Here is a 22,310-nt window from a genome sequence, read left to right on the forward strand (position 1 = left end):
GCAAACTTATTGAGGTCCGTTTGTGTGCATTGTGAATCAAAGAGGTTGCATAGGTGGGATTCTGTGCCTGTGTGGAGAGGGGAGTATTAAACTCAATGTCAGTGAGTTGGGGGCACATTCCTCACTTGATTTAGTGGACATTAAGATGAAGAGGAATGTGTCAAAGCTGCAGAGGCCTTAGTTCAAGGTGTTGTAAAACCGCCTGGGAGGAGCTCCGAGGCCTTCTGACAGCCCCGCTATGACGGATGAGTGACACTCGGCTTAACGTGAGAAGGATAGAGAGCAGACAAAAGACAAGAATGGAGGGTGGGAAGAAGAGGGAGAAGCCCATAGGAACAAATATAGCAATGTCATTGAAGAGTTAAGCAGGAGGGAGAAGGGAAACTAACAAATATAACAGTTAAGGGAGGTGATGTGCAGTCAGGAATATGAGGGGTGGTAAAAGCAAAGAGTGGGGAACTAAGTCCAGTCAGGAGAGGAGGAGAAGGTGCCAAAAGTTGGGATAAACAGGGAGAAAAAATGTGAGGAAAAGTCACACTCACCCAGGGACCACACAGGGTCCACCAAAAAGAAAATAACATCAAATCAAAATAGTTTCAGAAGCTTATCTTTATTTGCCCCAGATGGTTTGATTGTTGAAAAAAAGACACACAGAAAGAGAAATACAGACTCTTGTTTCTTAGGGTCCTATTTTTATAGCATCGGGTCAGTTGTGCAATGTTGACAGAATTGTAGACCAAAGGAAACCAACACAAGTTCTTAGTTTTATCAACTCTCTCTTATTCATAACATTTAAAAACATCTAAATCAGGTTACTGAGCTGACATAAAACTCCAAAGTGGTGCAAAAGCACTAAAACATCAAACAAAATCAGCTCAAAGACAAGCATTGGGTAAGATGTGCGTGTTGAAGATTTATTCATTCAGTCCTGAGACGGTGTAAGCTTAGAAAGTTTAGTCTTGTGGAGATAACACGACTGAACCTTTTGGAGAACAACTCACAGAAACTTAAATATTTTCTGGGTTTGTTCATTTCCAACTAATCTGACAGAAAAGTTGAAACTAGTGCTCCCAACAAGTATTGTCTGTGTATCAAAGGTCTGATGTTGTTCAGTAGCAACACATAAAGATTAAGAAGATCTGCACACTCATAGGGCTCGCTCCTATTGTCTTCATAGAGCTGACGTCGTCAGACTCCATCAACTGATATTTGGACCAGGAACTGCTCAGCCTATACAGTAGTAGCAGTTTGTGTTTACAAAATATGCCTATAAAGGTCTGCCAATAAAACAGCTTTTATTCTATGCGGGTATTGTCACACTGAAAATTTTGAAAAATCTAAACTTTAAATTTGTGTACATTTATTAAGTGGGGGAAAAATACAACTTTAAGAAAAGAAATATTTTTCAAGAATCCAAGAAATTATCATTTTTTTTCTTTTAAAGTTGATCAGTGTCTCAATGTTTAAATAAAAAAAAAAAAGGCTTTTTGTTTTGCTGGGGAATAAATATGATGCTACACAGAAGCCAGCTGTCAAAGCCAATCTTCAAAGCCAGTTTCACACTGTGCAATAGTGCCCTGGGGTATAAATATGACACGAAGCAGAGGAAAATTTATCTTAGCCACTCTTCAAAAACCAAAAGAGAAGAGAACATACCATTCAAGAGAAGAAGAGTTCTCACTATGCAAAGATAAGCTACGGCAGTGTCAAACATTTTATTACTTTCCTTTTTCTCCAAGTCATTAGCACTTTCAAAATGTCTCCTTTTCCTTATCCTCCACTACTTTCCAAAGTCCAACTACGCGTTAACATCCAAAACTTGTTAGATCCTTCTGATGTAACTCTGCAGCTGCAGCAATCCTGCAGTCTTACGTCTTCCATCATACAGTCTGACATTGTTACTACCAAGATTTTAATATATAAAGTTTACACGGTGTGACATGTTTAAGACCTATATTTGGAATCTCCCAGTGTGCGCCTGACTTAAGGGAGATGTGTGATCTTCATAAGTCGAGAAATAGCTACAGGGACATATCTTCTCGCCCAGACTTGTTCAGATCTGCAGTCAGAGAAATAATTAAAAAGATTAAAACAACTGGAACTGTGACAAGGATACCTTGATAAGGGATCTAAGTTTATCCAAGCAAGATGGTGTGGGAGGTAAAATAAATATCTCCAAAGCTCACTCTGAGCAATGGCCTAAAAAGTCTGATCCGAGCACATCTATGTGGAAAGATGGAGCAAGCAGCAGAAGGCCTACAGACCAAGAAATCACCATTGAAAAAACTAAGAGCAACACAAGAGATAAAGAAGTGGAGAGTAAAAAAGTTGTATGTGCTACTGCACTACAGAGACTGATAGTTATTATGCATGTCAGTCTTGCAAGTTTGCCCCAAACCCAGTGCAACAATACGGCTCGAAGCAACAATGAACTACATCACAATTTGGATGCACAGACAGTACATTTTTAACATGTTTCATGTCTTTTATTGTTGTACATTTTAGTAAAAGTAAGCCCCCACCCCCCCGCTACATCTAACGACCTCCAACCTCATAATAGAAATGAGAGCAATCTATAGAAGCAAAGAAAACATTAAAACAGACAAGAAAAGGTTTTTGTTTAGCTCTCTCACTAAAGCACATTTCAGGGAAAAAAGATCTGTATAGTGCGTGACTGTTTTGGTCTAGAAATGATGCAACGCACAGGCAGAGATAAAAAAAAGGGGCATCAAAAAGCAACAACATCCAGCGAGCAAAGAAATGTGTACCCACTTCCTCACGCTGTGCGTAAACATGACTTCACTTCCTCCGTGATTCCTGAATGTGTCCACATGCTCCGTGAAATACATCAAAGTGCAAACACCATTTTTATGCAAGTCTCCCGTGCATGATAAAAAGTGACTCATTTACATTACATCTTCAATTAAATGGTTTCTGTTCTCGCTCTGAGTTTTACACCCTGCATTGTTTTTGATGTAAAGCTACATGACAGAAAAGATCAAGTGAAAGTGCACAAGTTTAAAAAAAAAAAAAAACCCCACAAAATAAACGTAAAGGTAAGAGATAAGCTTTTTGTATAATTTTACATTTAAAATTGCTGTTCTCCACCCTGTGTCCTCACAACCCCAGTTCCCGACCCTGACGCTAAACCTCTGATGCTGTTGATGATGGTGCACGCCCCTGCTGGTGGAGTGGGGGAGCCTCTCACACGGTGAGGGAGATGAAGCTGTTGTATCTCTGGATGTTTCTCTTGAGGATCTCGGAGCACGGACCCAGCACTCGCTCAAAGCGGGGTCGGTCCAACTTCACGCACTTGAGGGGTCCACGAGCAACGACGGTGGCTGCGCGGGGACGGTTCAGCAGCAGGGCGATCTCACCTGGTGCAGAGGAGGCGGAAAGTAAAATCACATTAAGCAGATTAATCACTAATGACGCCAGATGCATTTCAGTAAATTAGAATATCACTAAAAAGTAAATTTATTTCAGAAATTGAATTTATAGAGTGAAACTATATAGATTCAATCCCATAATTCAGTTTTTTGAAAATATTATTATTACATTACAGTCCAAAGCTTCACTAGAAGGTCAAGACCTAAAAGGTCATTGCTAAACAAGCAGGATGTTCATTATATTCATGTATATTTAGAATAATATAATACATAATTTGCATGAGGCACTAAATATGAGGAAGTAAAAAGAAAAACGTAGCGAAGACTCACCAAAGTAGTCTGAGGGTGCGAGGCGTCCGACCTCCACATATTCCTCATTGTCAGATCTGCGCTGCAGAACAGAGGCTATTCCCTGCACACAGAGAAACAGAGAGGTTATTAGTTGTGGAAAAGAAAAGCAAAACACAGGAAAGAAAACAGGTGACAATGAAAAGAATATATGTTTGAAAAATGGCCAAACTGAGGAGGTTGAAAATCATCAGGAGAATTAGGCTGAGGGGAAAATTCCTTTGCTTCATAAGAACACAGGTGCATTGGATTTAGTCCTCCTCTCTGAGCGACGGACACCTGTTGAGTGGGACACACATGAGCAAGTTTATTCCAAGATGGGACGTAATAGAAAAATCAATTAGCTCTGCTGTGGTTCCTCCACTGGATTATAAACACAAACATCTAAGCCCACTTGGGGATGAAGTGAGTCAGCACTGTCTCCATCACAAAATCCTCTTAATCGGACTTCATCCGTTAACTGGAAACTGCTGTATTGTCCAACAAAGAAGAGCTTTAAGTCCTTAAATGACCCAAAACACTGCCTTGCACACACACACACACACACACACACACACACACATACATACATACACAAAAGCTCTGAACTAATATTAGGAAACACAGCATCAGAAAAAGCACAGATAATTTCAGCTTGGACACTAATAACTCCAGGCAATGCACATATTCACCATGCATTTTTGTTGCTGTGAGAAGCCTGTGTATGTGTGTTTGTGTGTGTGAGTCATCTAAAAAGCATAAGGAAAGGAAAATGATTTGGATTTGGATTGGGCCAACAAAGGATAAATCCTACAGCTGTTAGCAAACCTTATACTACATGCCTGAAGATGTATCGTTTTCCTCAATCTCCCAAACATATGTTTGAAGTCGTACTTTCCAAGCATATTCAGCGCTAATCTCGAAACATGCACCCAAGAGCTGCTGTAATTGATGGCAGGTAAAAAAGGAAAATCAGGAGGGGAACTTCCCGCTTGTCGTGGACTGCTTTACAAGACGGACTCGATTGTTCCAGCAATCCCTCAAACGTTTCTAATCCCTTTCTGCTTTCTGTGCTCCTGGTTGCTGACCAGGCTAATCATGCTAAATATGAATATAATGAGGCCTAATGAGAACCCCCCTCAAACTGCCAGCTACTCACTGCTGGCAGACAAAGGTGAGACTGTATTCAACAAAAGGATGTGTGTCACTCTGTGAGTTTTTACTAGAAATGAGCTGTGCAGAGTATTTCAAGCACAGAGTAATTTGCAAACGTCTTTTTAAAATAATGTCTGGAAAATATGTGCAGTGATGCAGTTACCATGTTGACATGATGTAGAAAAGCGCATTTTGCTCTGGAGGAGGGGCTCTTTTGAATGCTTTCAAAACAACATCCCAAGTTGTCGCACAGCTAAGACCATCACCTGAACGTAAAAAGAGCACAGCACAACCTACCAAGAAATGGCCGTTAACTTAACTAACTGGCCAGGCAAGGAGAGTATTTATCAGAAATGCTGACAAGAGGCCCATGGTGACTCTGGATGAACTGCAGAGACCCACGGCTCAGGTGGAAAATCTGTCCACAGGACAACTATTAGTCTTTATGGAAGAGTGGCAAGAAGTGGTTGAAGAAAGCCATTGTTAAAAGAAAACCATAAGAAGTGACATGACAACTAACTGTCATGCACTTGACAAATATGGCCCTTATGGAAAAATGGAAAGTGCTCTTGTCAGACTTGAACTTTTTGGCTTGAATGCTAAACACTCGGTGTGATTTACTTCACTGTAAACAGACTCCATAGTAAAACATGGTGGTGGCAGCATCATGGTGTAGGAATACTTTCCTTTAGCAGAGAGAAGGAAGATGGTCAGTGTTGATGGGAAGATGAATGGAGTTAAACACAGGGAAACCCTGGAGGAAAATCTGTCAGAGGCTGCACAAGACTTGAGGCCGAGGGTTCACCTTCCAGCAAGATAATGAGCCTAAACATAGAGCCAGAGCTACAATAGAATGATTTAGTTCAAAGTGTGTTCATATGTTGATTCAGACAGAGTCCAGACATAAAACCAAGGAAGAATCTGTGGCAAGGTTTGCAAAATAGCTCAAGCTTCGTCAGGCTGGAAGGTGAACACTACAGTTCAAAAAATGGGGAAAATCTCCACTCACAAGCTTAAAAAATTATCCTTTTCTTGCACAATGCACCACTCTGTGTACGTCTCATAACATAGCAATACCAATAAAATGCACTGAGGTTTTTGGTTTTGATGGGACAAAATGTGGAGAAGATTTAAGGAGCATGAATATTTTAGCAAAAAATTAGAAAGTACTTATGAATAACTTTATCAACTTCTGCGTTGTGAATTTGTTCCCTTAAAAATAAAACAACAGTTGTTGAAAAATGATGAAATGATGAAATGAAGAATCAAATTTGATTTGTACATTTTGTTACCTTAATTTTTTAAGTAAGAGGGTGATCAGCTACATACTTCGGTTGTGGTTGTGCTGCTCCTTATAATAGACAGCTGGTTGTGGTTTTGTTTATAGATTAAAACAAAAAATGGTTCATAGTTGCTGTTTATGATGCAAAAACAAAAATATTTTACCCACTAAATCTAGGATGAATCTCTTTCTAGTATAATTCACATTTATTGTTTTTTTTCCCTCAGCCAAGCACTAGTTTTGTAACTTATGAATTGCTTTTGTAGAATTGCTGTTGTTTTTTTTTAACTAAAAGAAATGTGAATAAGCTACAAAGTAGCACTGCCGTGTTTACAACCAGTGTAATACTCTCGTTTCCATTCATGTCCAAACAAAGAGACTGAGACAGCACAGCACTGCAACAACCGTTGTTCATGAACAGGCCTCATCCAGTGTGGTCCAGATAACCATCTCATACTGTACCACCTCAGGGGGGAGTGCTCTGCTCCACAGATATTTCTTTTATAAACATTTAAGAGCTTCGCTTGCATAACAAAGGTTGCTGCAGACTGCTGACAAAGAAAGACACCAGGAGAGGTCAGGCATAAAGGAAAACAAACAAAACATATGCGTGAATCACAGGTCAACACATAGTTTATGCCAATGAAGGAAGAGACAAGCAGTCATCTGTCCCTCAGCAGGTACTTTATCACATCCATGCACAGAAATACATATTCACATGCATCAGCACTTAAATAAATATAACAGAGGCCGAAGGTAATTAATCAACTTGGGATGACAAGTCAAAATGTAACAGCTTGCTTGTATGAGAAGCACTGGAACGCCAACGTGCTCAGAGAAACACAGACAGAGGCACAGGCCAAAATGGAGAAAGGCGATATCCAGAATAGCCTGTTTATGGCTATTCTGGCAGCACCAAGAGTGTCTGCAGCTTCTCATTCAAACACACACACATCCACACAGCTCACAGACTGCTAACAACCCCATTTCTAACTGAATTTGCTTTCTTACATCCACACCTGAGGGGTACGCTAAAGCAAAAATGGTTGAACTCAGTTAGGACCTGTTTACCGTCCTTCAAACCATCTTATTATTTGAAAAAAAAACCTCAGGTAATAATGACCTTATTTATTAACTCCATTGATCTGCACTCACTTAAAGCAGGCATCAGCTGAACAGCACCTCAGGAAACAGGTTTTGGATACAGACGAACAGCAGATGATATATGCTGTTGAAAATCCACAGAGGGTCTTTGTTCAGTGTGACCCACAGGGCCCCTTTAAGTCCCGTCAGTGTGATTACTCTTGTGGGAGGTCAAAAGACAAATTTGAGACAGCTTATGAAATACTGTTTAGACTGATTAGTGGGGGAGATGAGAGCAAATATATAAGCAGAGAAGATGACTTCATGACTTGTATCCTAACAATATTTAAAAGAGAAATGTTTTCTGTAATCAAATAACTGCATGGCACATATTAAACAATAAAATAAACAATATGGTACATGTAATATCACATTACAACCACAAACTTCAGGATATTTTATGAGAATTTTACACAAACTGGTGTTCATGTGAGTTCAAGACACTGTGTGGTAGGAAACACCACCCCCACAATGAAACACAGTGGTGGCAGCATCATGCTGTGGAGATGCTTTGTTGTGAGGGTGGTTGGAGTTGATTCTAAGATGGATGGAAAAAAAGTTGAGACTGGGGTGGAGGTTCAACTCCCAGTGGGACAACAACGTTAGCCATGCAGCCAGAACCTGTTTAGATCAAAGCTTGTTTAATTCAGAATCTGTGGCAAGACTCAAAAATGGCTGTTCACAGCTCAGAAGATATGAGGACATGGAATAAAAATAGGACTAGCATTTTAACTTTAAAAAATAATTTGTTACCTACTCATTATTTTGATATTCATAATAAATAAAGTATTTGGCAGCATGGCAGGTATAAAGCACAAAAACACAGTGCCTTGCAAATGTATTCCTAACCCTTTAGATCATCCACATTTTTCACATCACAAACACCTCTTACAGGTTTTCTTCCAGGACTGACCAGATTTCCTGTCCCTGCTGAAGACAGGCATCACCACAGCATAATGCTGCCGTTGTCGTGTTTCACATTTGGAGGGTGTTATTAGAATTGTTTGTTTTCAGCTACCAATAGCATTTTGCATGTAGTCCAAAAAGTTTTTTTTTTTAAACATGCTTGCTGTGTCCCTCTTATTACAGTCTCTATAATAAAATCGACATTTGGCGAGGGCATGGCTAAAATTTGCTCCTGAAGGCAATTTCTCTGAGCTTTTGATCCCTTCAGAGTTACCATAAGCCTCTTATTTGCTAATTTTATTAATGCTCTCCTTGTTAGAGGGGGTCAGACATGTCTTGGTACATTTGCAGTTGTGTCACCTGACAACCCAAAGCTTTTATATGTTTTATAAGAATTGTATGTGACTAATCAAAGTAGTATGTAAGGATAAGGACACATAGTTCCCACATTTTGTACAAATATAATTCTGAAAATGTGGCATGGATTTGCATTCAGCCCCTTTTACTCTGATACCCCTAAATAAAACCAACAAGCCAGCTAATTAGTAAATAAAGTGTATCTGTATAATTTCATCTTCATTTAAATACAGGATGATTTCTGACTTTTTTTTTTGGTGTTATAACAAACAAATACTTTTGTTGTACTGATTTTTTCTACATGTCTTCATTTCTATTAAATGTTTTGTTGTGTTTTTTCAGTTCTAAAATAACAAGCCTTACATTTATGACCTGGAGGTAAAAGGAGAATAAGAATAAGAAAGGAAGCAGAACCAGTTGATGTTAAGAAGGCTGAGATCCGTCACCTCTTGGCCCTCAGAGCCTGAGAGGGCTTGTTTGTACAGTATGAGAATAAAATGTAAACATATCACTTTTCAATAAGGCCTTAATCCTCTATACAGGCCAAAAAAATTTCTCTAATGTCTCTATGTGCTCCTTTTTTTAAGCAGAATGTATTTAGTGATGGGGTTTTTCTGCAGCTGATCCACCAATAACAGACAAACTAACAAAAATAGTGAGAGGAGACAGATCAGGACACAAGGGAAATATGAGCAAATGCATCTCAATCATATATATTGTAATGACAACCTTGAGGGATGTGAAATAAATCTGTGCACATGAAACTAAATTGCAAACAGGGAGAAGATGGTGAGATTGCACGAAACTTTACTTGCAGTTACTCACACTTTTAAAATTCTCCTTTCCCTCATTTCTTTTGTGGTCTGCCCACATGTCCTGCTCTCCTTTACTCATCTTTTTCTGCCTATGCCTCAGTTTGTCTTCCTCTCTCTCTCGTCTCCCTCCCAGGAGGTTGAGTCTCCTGACCCCGTGTGAAAGTCAGCAATACGCATTCCAGCCCAGTCCACTGCGCTCTGGGAAAGTCGGGCTGCCATGAGACATGAGCTTACAGACAGAACTGAACTGCTACTGGTGCAAAAATAAGTGGAAAAACAGTGGGTGTGTGCAGGGCAGAAAGATTTAAAGCAGGAAACTGTAATGATTCTTGTATAAAAAGTAGTCATGCTCCTTCACGATAAGAGGGGCTGATTTGGGATAAGCACAAGCTAAGACTTGTTTGCTGAATTGTAAAATGTCTTCCCTCTTTGCTCCCATTTTATCTCCATCTTCTACTCCCAACAGCCCAGAGCATATTTTTCCATAATTTTCCCCTTTTAGCATGCTCAAACTCTCAAATTGGTGAGTCATGCAATTTCTATTTTCTGCAGAATCAAATTGACCTCTGAGGGATGTCTGCAGCTAAATTTGGAAAGCCTTCCACATGACCAACTGGTTAAATACAATGCTAGAAAGTTTGCTTAAGTCTGCTTAAAACTTCATAAATATTGTCACATTACAAACACGAACGTCAATTAAATTTATTGGCATTTTAAGTGATTGATTAACGCAAAGCGGGGCATACAGTAATTGTAGGGTGTAAGGAAAAGGATGTTTTTACCGATAAAAGTCATAAAATTATGCTGCACATATGTAGACAGCCCCTCTGAGAAAATACTTTCACTGCAATGTCTCTGCTCTCTTTGAACATCTACAGACTGAACATTCTGCCCATTCTCCTTTGCAAAAATGGCTCATGTTCATTCAGGTTGTAAGGACAGCATCTTTAAAAATACATTTCCAACTGTTGCCACAGATTCCCAGTTACATTTAGATCTGGATTTTGACTGGGTCATTCTAACAGATGAATGTGTTTTAATCAGAACTATTCCATACTAGCCCTGGCTGTATTTCTAGCGCTCTTGTCCTGCAGTAAAGTGAAGTCTTTTGCAGCCTCTAACAAGTTTCCTTTCAGGATTGTAAGTAGCTCTATCCATCTTCCCATTAGCTCTGATAAACTTTCCCTGCCCACGCACAAGTATCCCCACACTAGGATCCCCGTGATGTTGCCACCACCATGTTTAACAGGAGGTATGGGGTGCTCAGGGTGATTTGCAGGGTTGAGGGACCAATAGTTGTCCTGTCTACAGATTCTCCCACCAGATTTGCAGCTCCTCCAGAGTTACCTTTGGTCTATAACATTGTTTTTCAACTATGGTCCTCGAGGCATACCGCCCTGCATGTTTTAGATGTTTCCTTGCATTCGCACGTTTCACATGTTTCAGCTGAAGCAGATGCCTGTGCTGAATTCCTATTAAAGGGTAATTAACAGGCTTTGGCTGAACTGCAATCACCCAAATCAGGTGTGCTGAAGCAGAGAAACATCTAAAACATGCCGGTCAGTGTGCCTTGATTACCTGGGTTGACAAACACTGGTATATCACATAAAATCCTAACAAAACACATGGACATTTATGTATAATGTATAATGTGTAACTAATGTCGAATGTGGCAAAATGTGAGGAATTCAGAAGACACTTTACAAACTTCTATCTAGATGCTATGAAATGTTCTCTATCATATTGAAGCGATGACCTTCAGTTGCAAAGAACAACAGAGATGCGTAGAAATGAGTAATAAGAATGTTTAACAGAACCAATATGTATAAAAAGTATATTAGTAAAGTCGAATTAAAATAAAATTTTGATTCACATCATTTTACAGATCTCTGATGGCTGATCACGCCTGGTAATTTTTTACATTTTATTTTGGCACTAGTGCTCTTCATATAAAGTGGGTAAGATGGGAAAACAATTTATAGTTGCTTGATTTATTGTGTGTGATAACGCCCTGCTAACTTTATTTTATGCTCCTCCAAGGCTGGATTCCTCACTTTTTTTGGTTTCTTCTTCAGTGTGTCACTTTCAGTGACATCCAGGGTGTTGGTCATTAGGGAAATTGGTTATTGTTGCTACACAGTCAGTTCTGCATGCCTAAGTCATTCTGCTGTCAGGCAATCTTTGTAATTCTGATGGCTGGACTGGAGCCAAAGACGAATACAAGTCAGTGTCCAGATCAGACAGTGAATATTATGGCGGCATTTAAATGTCCTGGACTGACCTGTGGTGAACAACCATGCAGAGAGTGAAAAAGCAGTCTCAGTTTTTTAGAAAGAAGATTGTAGCAGCTAATGAGTCTTGTAAGAAACCTAAAGAGTTGTCAAAATAATTTTAAAGAAACCATTCCACTGTATAGAAAACAGTCCGCAAGTGGAGGATATTCAAAACAACTGCTAACATGGTCAAACAAGCAACTTCACCCTGGGAGCTACCTGGAAGATGCTGAAAGAAGTCTCCAAAAACCCTTAACTGTCATTATGGCACCTACAGCATGCTCTTGCTACTCTTGATTTACAAGTGTGTGCCTCTACAAAGAGACAGCACAATTTCAAGTTTCCATTTTCTATACCTGCTTCTTCTGTACAGGGTCGAGAGGGAGCTGGTGCCTATCTCCCGCAGTCTACAGGCAAGAGGCGGGGTACACTCTGGACAGGTCACCAGTCCATCGCAGGGCAACACAGAGACACAAAGGACAAACAAGCACGCACACTCCCATTCACACCTAAGGGCAATTTTTAGAGAGACCAATTAACCTAACGGTCATGTTTTTGGACTGTAACAGGAAGCTGGAGTACCCGAAAAGAACCCACGTATGCACGGGAAGAACATGTAAACTCCATGCAGAAAGGGAGTTGAACCCAGGAACTTCTTGCTGCAAGGCAACAATACTACCAACTGCGCCACATTTAAAAAAAAACAAAAAAAACCAGCCAGACCGTTTTAATGTCAGAGAACATAGATAAAGAACACTACTTCTAGAATAATGTTCTTTGGATAGATGAGTGTAAAACTGAATTATTTAGACACCTGAACAGAGGACATGATGGGCTTGATCCAAATTCAAGAAAAGAACCTTATACTAACTATGAAGCATAGAGGTGGAAGTATCATGGTTGCTTGCTGCAGCAAGATCAGGCCAGCTCAGCAAGTCAAAGCCAACGAGGATCTCACTGAACTCATTTCAGTCAAAGGGAGTTTGGCTACACACCCTACCCCTATTTAGAGGTAGGGTTAGGACACACATTTTTAGGGTTCCAAGCCCGCGGGTGCGGGCGCAGGCCATGCAAGGCATGGCCGTTCGCCTGCTCTCAGCGGAGCAGGGAACCCTATTGTTTTTGCTTAGTTTTTTCATTATTATTAGTATTATTATTCTCCGTTAAAAGTCGTTGGGCGCAAGAACCAGAAAATGCTGAAAAGAACCACCTAACAACTAGGGGATGATATTACAGTGCCTTGCGAAAGTATTCGGCCCCCTTGAACTTTTCAACCTCTTGCCACATTTCAGGCTTCAAACATAAAGACATAAAATTCTAATTTTGTGAAGAATCAACAACAAGTGGGACACAATCGTGAAGTGGAATGAAATTTATTGGATGTGTCAAACGTTTTTAACAAATAAAAAACTGAAAAGTGGGGCGTGCAATATTATTAGGCCCCCTTGCGTTAATACTTTGTAGCGCCACCCTTTGCTGCAATTACAGCTGCAAGTCGCTTGGGGTAAGTCTCTATCAGTTTTGCACATTGAGAGACTGAAATTCTTGCCCATTCTTCCTTGCAAAACAGCTCGACCTCAGTGAGGTTGGATGGAGAGCGTTCGTGAACAGCAGTCTTCAGCTCTTTCCACAGATTCTCGATTGGATTCAGGTCTGAACTTTGACTTGGCCATTCCAACACCTGGATTCGTTTATTTGTGAACCATTACATTGTAGATTTGGCTTCATGTTTTGGATCATTGTCTTGTTGGAAGATAAATCTCCGTCCCAGTCTCAGGTCTCTTGCAGACTCCAACAGGCTTTCTTCCAGAATGGTCCTGTATTTGGCTCCATCCATCTTCCCATCAATTTTGACCATCTTCCCTGTTCCTGCTGATGAAAAGCAGGCCCAAACCATGATGCTGCCACCACCATGTTTGACAGTGGGGATGGTGTGTTCAGGGTTATGAGCTGTGTTGCTTTTACGCCAAACATATCGTTTTGCATTGTGGCCAAACAGTTTGATTTTGGTTCCATCTGACCAGAGCACCTTCGTCCACATGTTTGGTGCGTCTCCCAGGTGGCTTGTGGCAAACTTTAAACGAGACTTTTTATGGATATCTTTGAGAAATTGCTTTCTTCTTGCCACTCTACCATAAAGGCCAGATTTGTGCAGTGTACGACCGATTGTTGTCCTATGGACAGACTCTCCCACCTCAGCTGTAGATCTCTGCAGTTCATCCAGAGTGATCATGGGCCTCTTGGCTGCATCTCTGATCAGTCTTCTCCTTGTTCGAGATGAGAGTTTAGAGGGACGGCCAGGTCTTGGTAGATTTGCAGTGGTCTGATACTCCTTCCATTTCAATATGATTACTTGCACAGTGCTCCTTGGGTTGTTTAAAGCTTGGAAAATCTTTTTGTATCCAAATCCGGCTTTAAACGTCTCCACAACAGTATCTCGGACCTGCCTGGTGTTTTCCTTGGTCTTCATGATGCTCTCTGCACTTTGAACAGAACCCTGAGACTATCACAGAGCAGGTGCATTTATACGGAGACTTGATTACACACAGGTGGATTCTATTTATCATCATCAGTCATTTGGGACAACATTGGATCATTCAGAGATCCTCACTGAACTTCTGGAGTGAGTTTGCTGCACTGAAAGTAAAGGGGCCGAATAGTATTGCACGCCACACTTTTCAGTTTTTTATTTGTTAAAAAAGTTTGACACATCCAATAAATTTAATTCCACTTCACAATTGTGTCCCACTTGTTGTTAATTCTTCACAAAAAATTAGAATTTTATATCTTTATGTTTGAAGCCTGAAATGTGGCAAGAGGTTGAAAAGTTCAAGGGGACCGAATACTTTCGCAAGACACTGTACGTATGACAACGCGTTTGGGATAATAACTTCCAAACCGTAAGTCCCACACTCCAAAGTTTTATATCACCTTGTTCCTTGGATGATTCTGCATCACTTTGTAATTGGCCACGCCCACTTCTGCCTTACTAGATTTTTTGCTACGTCACGACAAAGGCAAAATCTATTTTCCACAACTCCTCCTACATTTTGAGCTCAATCAAGATAAAACTTTGTACATACCATTTACAGAGTTAGCGGGACACAATGGTATAAAAATCTTTGTCAAATGTTCGAAAGTTGTTAAAGCTACAGTACAGACCAAAAGTTTGGACACACCTTCTCATTTAAAGAGTTGTCTTTATTTTCATGACTATGAATATTGTAGCTTCACACTGAAGGCATCAAAACTATGAATTAACACATGTGGAATTATATACTGAACAAAAAAGTGTGAAACAACTGAAAATATGTCTTATATTCTAGGTTCTTCAAAGTAGCCACCTTTTTCTTTGATTACTGCTCCTCACACTCTTGGCATTCTGTTGATGAGCTTCAAGAGGTAGTCACCTGAAATGGTTTTCACTTCACCGGTGTGCCCTGTCAGGTTTAATAAGTGGGATTTCAAGCCTTATAAATGGGGTTGGGACCATCAGTTGTGTTGTGCAGGAGGTGGATACAGTACACAGCTGATAGTCCTACTGAATAAACTGTTAGAATTTGTATTATGGCAAGAAAAAGAAGCTAAGTAAAGAAAAACGAGTGGCCGTCATTACTTTAAGAAACGAAGGTCAGTCAGTCCGAACAATTGGGAAAACTTTGAAAGTGAAGACCAAGGAAAGGAAGACCAAGAGTCACCGCTGCTGCGGATGATAAGTTTATCCGAGTCACCAGCCTCAGAAATCGCAGGTTAACAGCAGCTCAGATTAGAGAACAGGTCAATGCCACACAGAGTTCTAGCAGCAGACACATCTCTAGAACAACTGTTAAGAGGAGACTGTGTGAATCAGGCCTTCATGGTAAAATAGCTGCTAGGAAACCACTGCTGAGGACAGGCAACAAGCAGAAGAGACTTGTTTGGGCTAAAGAACACAAGAAATGGACATTAGACCAGTGGAAATCTGTGCTTTGGTCTGATGAGTCTAGTTTGAGATCTTTGGTTCCAACCACCGTGTCTTTGTGCGGCGCAGAAGAGGTGAACGGATGGACTCTACATGCCTGGTTCCCACCATGAAGCATGGAGGAGGAGGTGTGATGGTGCGGGGGTGCTTTGCTGGTGACACTGTTGGGGATTTATTCAAAATTGAAGGCATACTGAACCAGCATGGCTACCACAGCATCTTGCAGCGGCATGCTATTCCATCCGGTTTGCGTTTAGTTGGACCATCATTTATTTTTCAACAGGACAATGACCCCAAACACACCTCCAGGCTGTGTAAGGGCTATTTGACCAAGAAGGAGAGTGATGGGGTGCTGCGCCAGATGACCTGGCCTCCACAGTCACCGGACCTGAACCCAATCAAGATGGTTTGGGTTGAGCTGGACCGCAAAGTGAAGGCAAAAGGGCCAACAAGTGCTAAGCATCTCTGGGAACTCCTTCAAGACTGTTGGAAAACCATTTCAGGTGACTACTTCTTGAAGCTCATCAACAGAATGCCAAGAGTGTGCGGAGCAGTAATCAAAGAAAAAGGTGGCTACTTTGAAGAACCTAGAATATAAGACATATTTTCAGTTGTTTCACACTTTTTTGTTCAATATATAATTCCACATGTGTTAATTCATAGTTTTGATGCCTTCAGTGTGAAGCTACAATATTCATAGTCATGAAAATAAAGACAACTCTTTGAATGAGAAGGTGTGTCCAAACCTTTGGTCTGTACTGTACATGCGGACAAACTTTATTTGTGTACTAGCACAAAAGTTAATTGACTATATCTCTGCCATATTTAATGATTTCCAAACAAGATTGGAGAACCTGATAGAGAATGAGATATTGTGCCTATACATTGAGTTTGATACACATTAAATAATAGGGGGCGCTATAGGCACCAGAAGTTTATATCTGCATAACAGATTGATGGATTGACACGCAACTTGGTCCATATGCTCAAGACCTTGACCTCAGGACATACTTTTAATATGATTAAAAAGTGGGCGTGGCTTATATGATATCTCACATTTGACCTATGAACTCAGTGAATTTGAAAGATTTTTTGGGGGAAATTACAGATCATTTGCAGAATTGTGCTACCTAGGTACATGAAAAAAAATTGTAGGTTTCACCACTAGATGGCGTTGTTACAACGTAAAATGCGTTTCTGTGATTATCTCTGAAACTGTTGCTTGCAGAGACTAAATCTCAATTCCTGGATGTTCTTTGATTCATTCTTAATCATGTGAGTTTTGAAAAAAAATCATAGTTATGCTAATTAGCAACAATGTTGCGTAATATGCGAAACCTATTTTCATTAACTCCTCCTTAGGGGCAAGGCCAATCAAAGCGAAACTGGGCCTGGTAAGACTGCAGACATAGTCGACAAGACGATATGGAACGGATTTCAAAATTATTTTTTGGTTTCCGAATTATATGCAATCAAGTTTTTTTGGCCCAACTTGAAAATAGATTAAGATGTACAAATAATTTTCATACCAGTAGTGCATAAGGTCAAACTGTACGTATGTACTCATTTTCAGAGGGATCTAAGCCTAGGGGTCGCTATAAGCAAGATAAATTTATATAGCCAAAATGGCTGAATGGATTTTGATAAAATTTGGTACATTTCTTCAGGATACCACCTAGAGAATATGTTATCAATATGGTAATGATTGGGCAAAGTGGGTGTGGCTTATGTGCAAAAACTTACCTCCGACCCTTCACTTATAAAGAAATTCCCCAAAAATCACTCATGGTACCTAGAGAGCCCAAACCTTCAGGATATGTTCTGTGATGTAAGTGAGTGCGACAGGGCAATAGTCATTGATCTGAAGGCATTTTCAGTTATGATCTGAAAATGCCTTCAGATCATAACTGCTTGCAGTTCTAATTGTATATATATTTTGTTTAACTAGTAAAACAAAGATGATTTATGGAGTTATTCTAAATAAAATCTATTTCTTTCCAAGAGACAAATAAACAACAAGATTACACATTGAGAAGTAAATATTTGTTTTGAAAGAACTGAATATTTAATAAGGTTTCTTATTTTTTTCCACATTACTTTATTATCATCAATAATATTGCACCGCACTGTGTGAACTGCAGTATTTCTCTCAAGCTTTTGGATGGAGTCCCACTGTAGCAGATGCTCACGTCTGAGAGGGCCGTGCCCATATTGCTAAAGGTCAAAATGGGTGTTGGAAGCAATAATATCACAGTCCAATTTTCTAATATCATGCAGTCCTACTCAACAGTATTTCTATATTAAAGCCAATTTTTTTACACTAAACATATGGAGAATAATTAGTTTATTCAGTTCAGACAATAATCATTGTTACACATGTGGCTCTTTGGAAAAATTATTTGCCCACCCTGGTCTAGATACATTAGGGTTAAAGGAAGGCATAGCGATGAGAGTGAAAAGATGAATGAAAGAGATGTAGGAGTGTTGTGTAGAAAGGGTACAGGTAAAGAAAAAGAATCAAACTCAGGGATTAAAACTGACACATTATTCAACCTCCATCATATACAGTGGCTTGTAAAAGTATTCATACCCTTTGAACTTTTCCACATATTGTCACATTACAACCACAAACATAAAAATATTTAATGGGATTTTATGTGAAAGACCAACACAAAGTGGTATACAATTGTGAAGTGGAAAGAAAATTATAAATGATTTAAAAAATTTTTTACAAATAAAAAACTGAAAAGTGTGGTGTGCAAAAGTAATCAGCACCATTTACTCTGAGTGCAACCAATTGCCTTCAGAAGTTGCCTGATGATTGCTAATGACTAAATAGAGTCCACCTGTGTGTAATCCAATCTCAGTACAAATACAGCTGCTCTGTGACGGCCTCAGAGGTTGGTTAAGAGAATATTGGGGAGCAAACTGCATCATGAAGTCCAAGGAACACACCAGACAGGTAAGAGATATAGTTGTGGACAGGTTTAAAGCAGGCTTAGGCTATAAAAAGATTTCTCAAGCTTTAAACATCTCACAGAGCACTGTTCAATCCATTATCCAAAGATGGAAAGGGTATAGCATAACTGTAAACCTACCAAGGATTGGAAGAAAACCTGTTGGGAGTCTGCAAAAGACTTGAGACTAGGGCTGCAACTAACGATTTTGATAATCGACTAATCTGTCGATTATTTTTACGATTAATCGGTTTTTATTATAAATTTGTATTAGCCTTTATTTCCCCAAATATTAAGAACACATTTTTATTACGATAAAGGAAAACACAAGAGAATTGTGCAGTTCACAGCAATTTATTGAACTCAGTTTAGGAAAAAACAAATGAGCTCAACAGTGTAAAATATGTTCATTTTTAGACATAAAATACAAAAATGGGGTAGAATACCGGTATTCAACTCCGACATGCTTTCGTCTCAGATGTTCATGTAGAGAAGTCGTGCTTCCGTGCCATGCCAGACCGTTTTTGCATATCTTGGAGGTCACTCATCTTTTTACTGCATCTAGGGTGAAGTGCTCCCATACTTTTGAGTTCTTTGTTCGTGTTTTTTCTTCTGTTTTCTCGTTTGTCCCCGTTTTCTTTCGTAACTTTTCGTGGTCAGCCATCTAGCTTAGTGCAAATGTGTTTGTGCCGCGTATAGATCCATGCGTGTGGAACATCATGCAAAACAAGGCAAACTATTAGCTGATTTCTTCTTCTCTAACCAGCGTTCGGTGGCTCATTACTGCCACACATTGGCCACAAATGTAACAGATTGTGTTAAAAAATAGGCCGCATACGGCAAGACGTGATTTCAAAGCAACTAATCGATGACTAAATTAGTTGACAACCATTTTAATAATCGATTTTAATCGATTAAATCGATTAGTTGTTTCAGCTCTACTTGAGACTGGGGCGGAGGTTCACCTTCCAGCAGGACAACAACCCTAAACATAAAGCCAGGGCTACTATGGAATGGTTTAAAACAAAACATATTCATGTTAACTTTATCCCTGACCTGTCTGGTGTGTTCCTTGGACTTCATGATGCTGTTTGCTCCGCAATATTCTCTTATCCAACCTCTGAGGCCGTCACAGAGCAGCTATATTTGTACTGAGATTAGATTACACACAGGTGGACTCTATTTAGTCATTAGCAATCATCAGGCAACTTCTGAAGGCAATTGTTGCACTCAGAGTAAAGGGAACTGAATACCTTTGCACACCGCACTTCTCAGTTTTTATTTGTAAAAAAAATGTTTAAATCATGTATAATTTTCTTTCCACTTCACAATTGTATACCACTTTGTGTTGGTCTCATAAAATTCCAATAAAATATATTTATGTTTATGGTTGTAACACAAACATAAATTTGTTTGTGGTTGTAACAATATGTGGAAAGGTTCAAAGGGTATGAATACTTTTATAAGCTGCTGTATTTCCACTCCCTAATTTTACACACTGTAATCAGAGGAATGCTAAGAAGAAATCCTGACGGACGCAGACGTTAATTGACGTGGGACAAGAGAACAGCAGCCGGGTTTCCCTTCATCAGCCCTCCAGACAGAATCCTCCTGGCCTGACCCTGGTGAAAGCTATATAAGTATGGAGTTAATTAAAAGTGTGTTAGGATGACAGGCAGGGGGCCCTCTATGAAGCCGTGCCAGGGGCCCCTTTTCCACAAGGCCAGCAGTGTAAGGGGGGGCGGACTTTGGACAGAAATTGTGGTTGAGGGGTGTGGCAGGTAATTTGTCTGCTTGTGGCAATAAACTAAAATCAGTTCTGAGGTCAGCAAAGGCCCCTCCACAGCTTTGGCTTGATGACATGAGCATCAGCCCAGCTGATTACACATTAAAGGAAATGTGACAACACATGGAAATTAGCCAACATACTGGCATTACATGATCAATCTTACCTCTGTAATGATGAAGAAGTCGTCTCCAGGCTCTCCCTGCACCACAATCTTCTCCCCATCCTCAAACTGAACAGGCTCCAGAGCATCAGCCACAGTCAAGCGCTCCCACTTATCCAAAGACTCTGTAAATGAAGGATATTAAACTGTAAAATAGTGAATTGCACAAACTCATATATATACAGTATATTTTTCATGTTAACACAGGCTGTCTCATGGTTCTCCAGGGAGGTGGTTGAGATAAATCCCATTCCAGGCTAATCCGGTTATTCATCAAGAACCATTTCAATTCAGATCCTTTTACTACTCCTTCATTTCATGGAGTCCCAGGGAGCTTAAACACCTTAAAATTGAACCCTAAATGTGTTCTGCTTACGCTGGCTTGTAGTGACAGAGATATAGTTTATCCCCAAAAGGTATCTTTGACACTATGAGAGATAGCCTGCTAAATACAATAAAAGTATTCAAACCCGGTGAACATTTTCTTATTTTGTCATGTTACAGCCATAAACTTTACTAGAATTGTATGTGATACACCAACGTTTGAACTAATAAAATCAGAAAACCACACATCCATTTGTGGTAAGATCCACAAATTTAGCTTGGAGAAAGCAATTGTGGAAAACAAAGATTGAAAAAGTGCTGTTTAAAGTTTCAAAAAAGCCACATATGGACTGCAAATATTCCGAATGTTATATGGCTGCATAATATTGGGAAAACATCACATTGCAGTATTATTGTTAAATATTGATTATCACAGTGTCCTCGCTGAGTTTTAGGTTGCAAGTCACCACAGTCTATAGCAGTTGAGGGCAGTGCAGTTCCATCCAAAAGGACAAATATATTACAAGAAAACAGAATTTGTATCGCATGGATGTCAGAAAGTTCTCTGGTCAGATGAGACCAAACATTTTATCTTTTGGTCACCATGCCTAATCACAGCATCAGCACAATGACACATGGTGGTGACACCATCATGCTGAGGGGATGCTTTTCTTTATTAGACAGAGATGCAGGACGGACCGAAATATAGGAAAATCCTTGTAAATTTGTTATCTAAAGCAAGCTATGATAAAATTACGCTAATTAAATAAAACTTCAGGTCTATTTAGTTGCTTTTACATCCAGTAGTTTAATGATGGTGGCTTATTATAATTAAATATTTCCTGAGCAGGATTTAATATTTACTGAATTAAGCCTGAAAAAGAAATCCACTTAAACTTGTATTAAAATCTTCTTTCAGTTTTTGGGAGATGTTTCAGATGCAGCTGGTTGGTCTTTCCAACTATCCAACCACAGAGACATTGGCGTGGTTAGCCCGAGATATTCCTAGAAGCTATTGGTTATTTCACAGAAACCGAAACGGATAGTTTCAAATCCTGGAAAAGAAATGCTTCAACCAAAAGAGGTTAAAGCCATGCAAAATTTGATGTTTAAGGAAGAAGGATCGCCCACTAACAACTGCGTATCTCCACACAGATGTTTGACCAGATGATCTCATCCTTCTTTCACACTTCAGCAGATCAGTGCGGGCTAATCTTCCCCAGTCTTATCCATCTGCATGAGGAATGTGACTTATCTGCAGCGAAAACACTCCTCATCCTCAGCTTTGTCTAGATGAAAAGATGATTCCCTGTTTTTATGTGACTAAGATGTAAGTTAGAGGTGTAAAACTGCAGCGGGATCTCTTTGTTTGGAAGCATTGTCTCCTGACGTGCTCACTAACTGATCCTGTTGTGTCTATTTAACTGTGTGTAAAACCGTGTATGCATTTAGGATTAACTAGGATCAGCCTG

At 39.7% G+C, this 22,310-nt stretch overlaps 1 protein-coding gene across 3 annotated transcripts in view; it reads right to left on the minus strand.

Annotated features, from left to right (window-relative positions):
* Positions 1-591: 591 nt before the first annotated feature.
* The window catches only part of LOC124863744 (cAMP-dependent protein kinase type I-beta regulatory subunit), a 105,396-nt gene continuing 83,677 nt past the window's right edge, over positions 592-22,310 (minus strand). For all 3 annotated transcript variants that reach the window (XM_047358208.1, XM_047358209.1, XM_047358210.1), the window contains 3 exons: positions 20,518-20,639; positions 3,720-3,801; positions 592-3,377 (listed from right to left, as the gene is read on the minus strand). In XM_047358208.1, coding sequence (XP_047214164.1) covers positions 3,205-3,377; positions 3,720-3,801; positions 20,518-20,639 — 377 coding nt within the window. In that variant the 3' untranslated portion in view covers positions 592-3,204. The remainder of the gene's footprint in view (positions 3,378-3,719; positions 3,802-20,517; positions 20,640-22,310) is intronic.

Source organism: Girardinichthys multiradiatus, chromosome Y (assembly GCF_021462225.1).
Source record: "Girardinichthys multiradiatus isolate DD_20200921_A chromosome Y, DD_fGirMul_XY1, whole genome shotgun sequence".
NCBI classification, from domain to species: Eukaryota; Metazoa; Chordata; class Actinopteri; order Cyprinodontiformes; family Goodeidae; genus Girardinichthys; species Girardinichthys multiradiatus.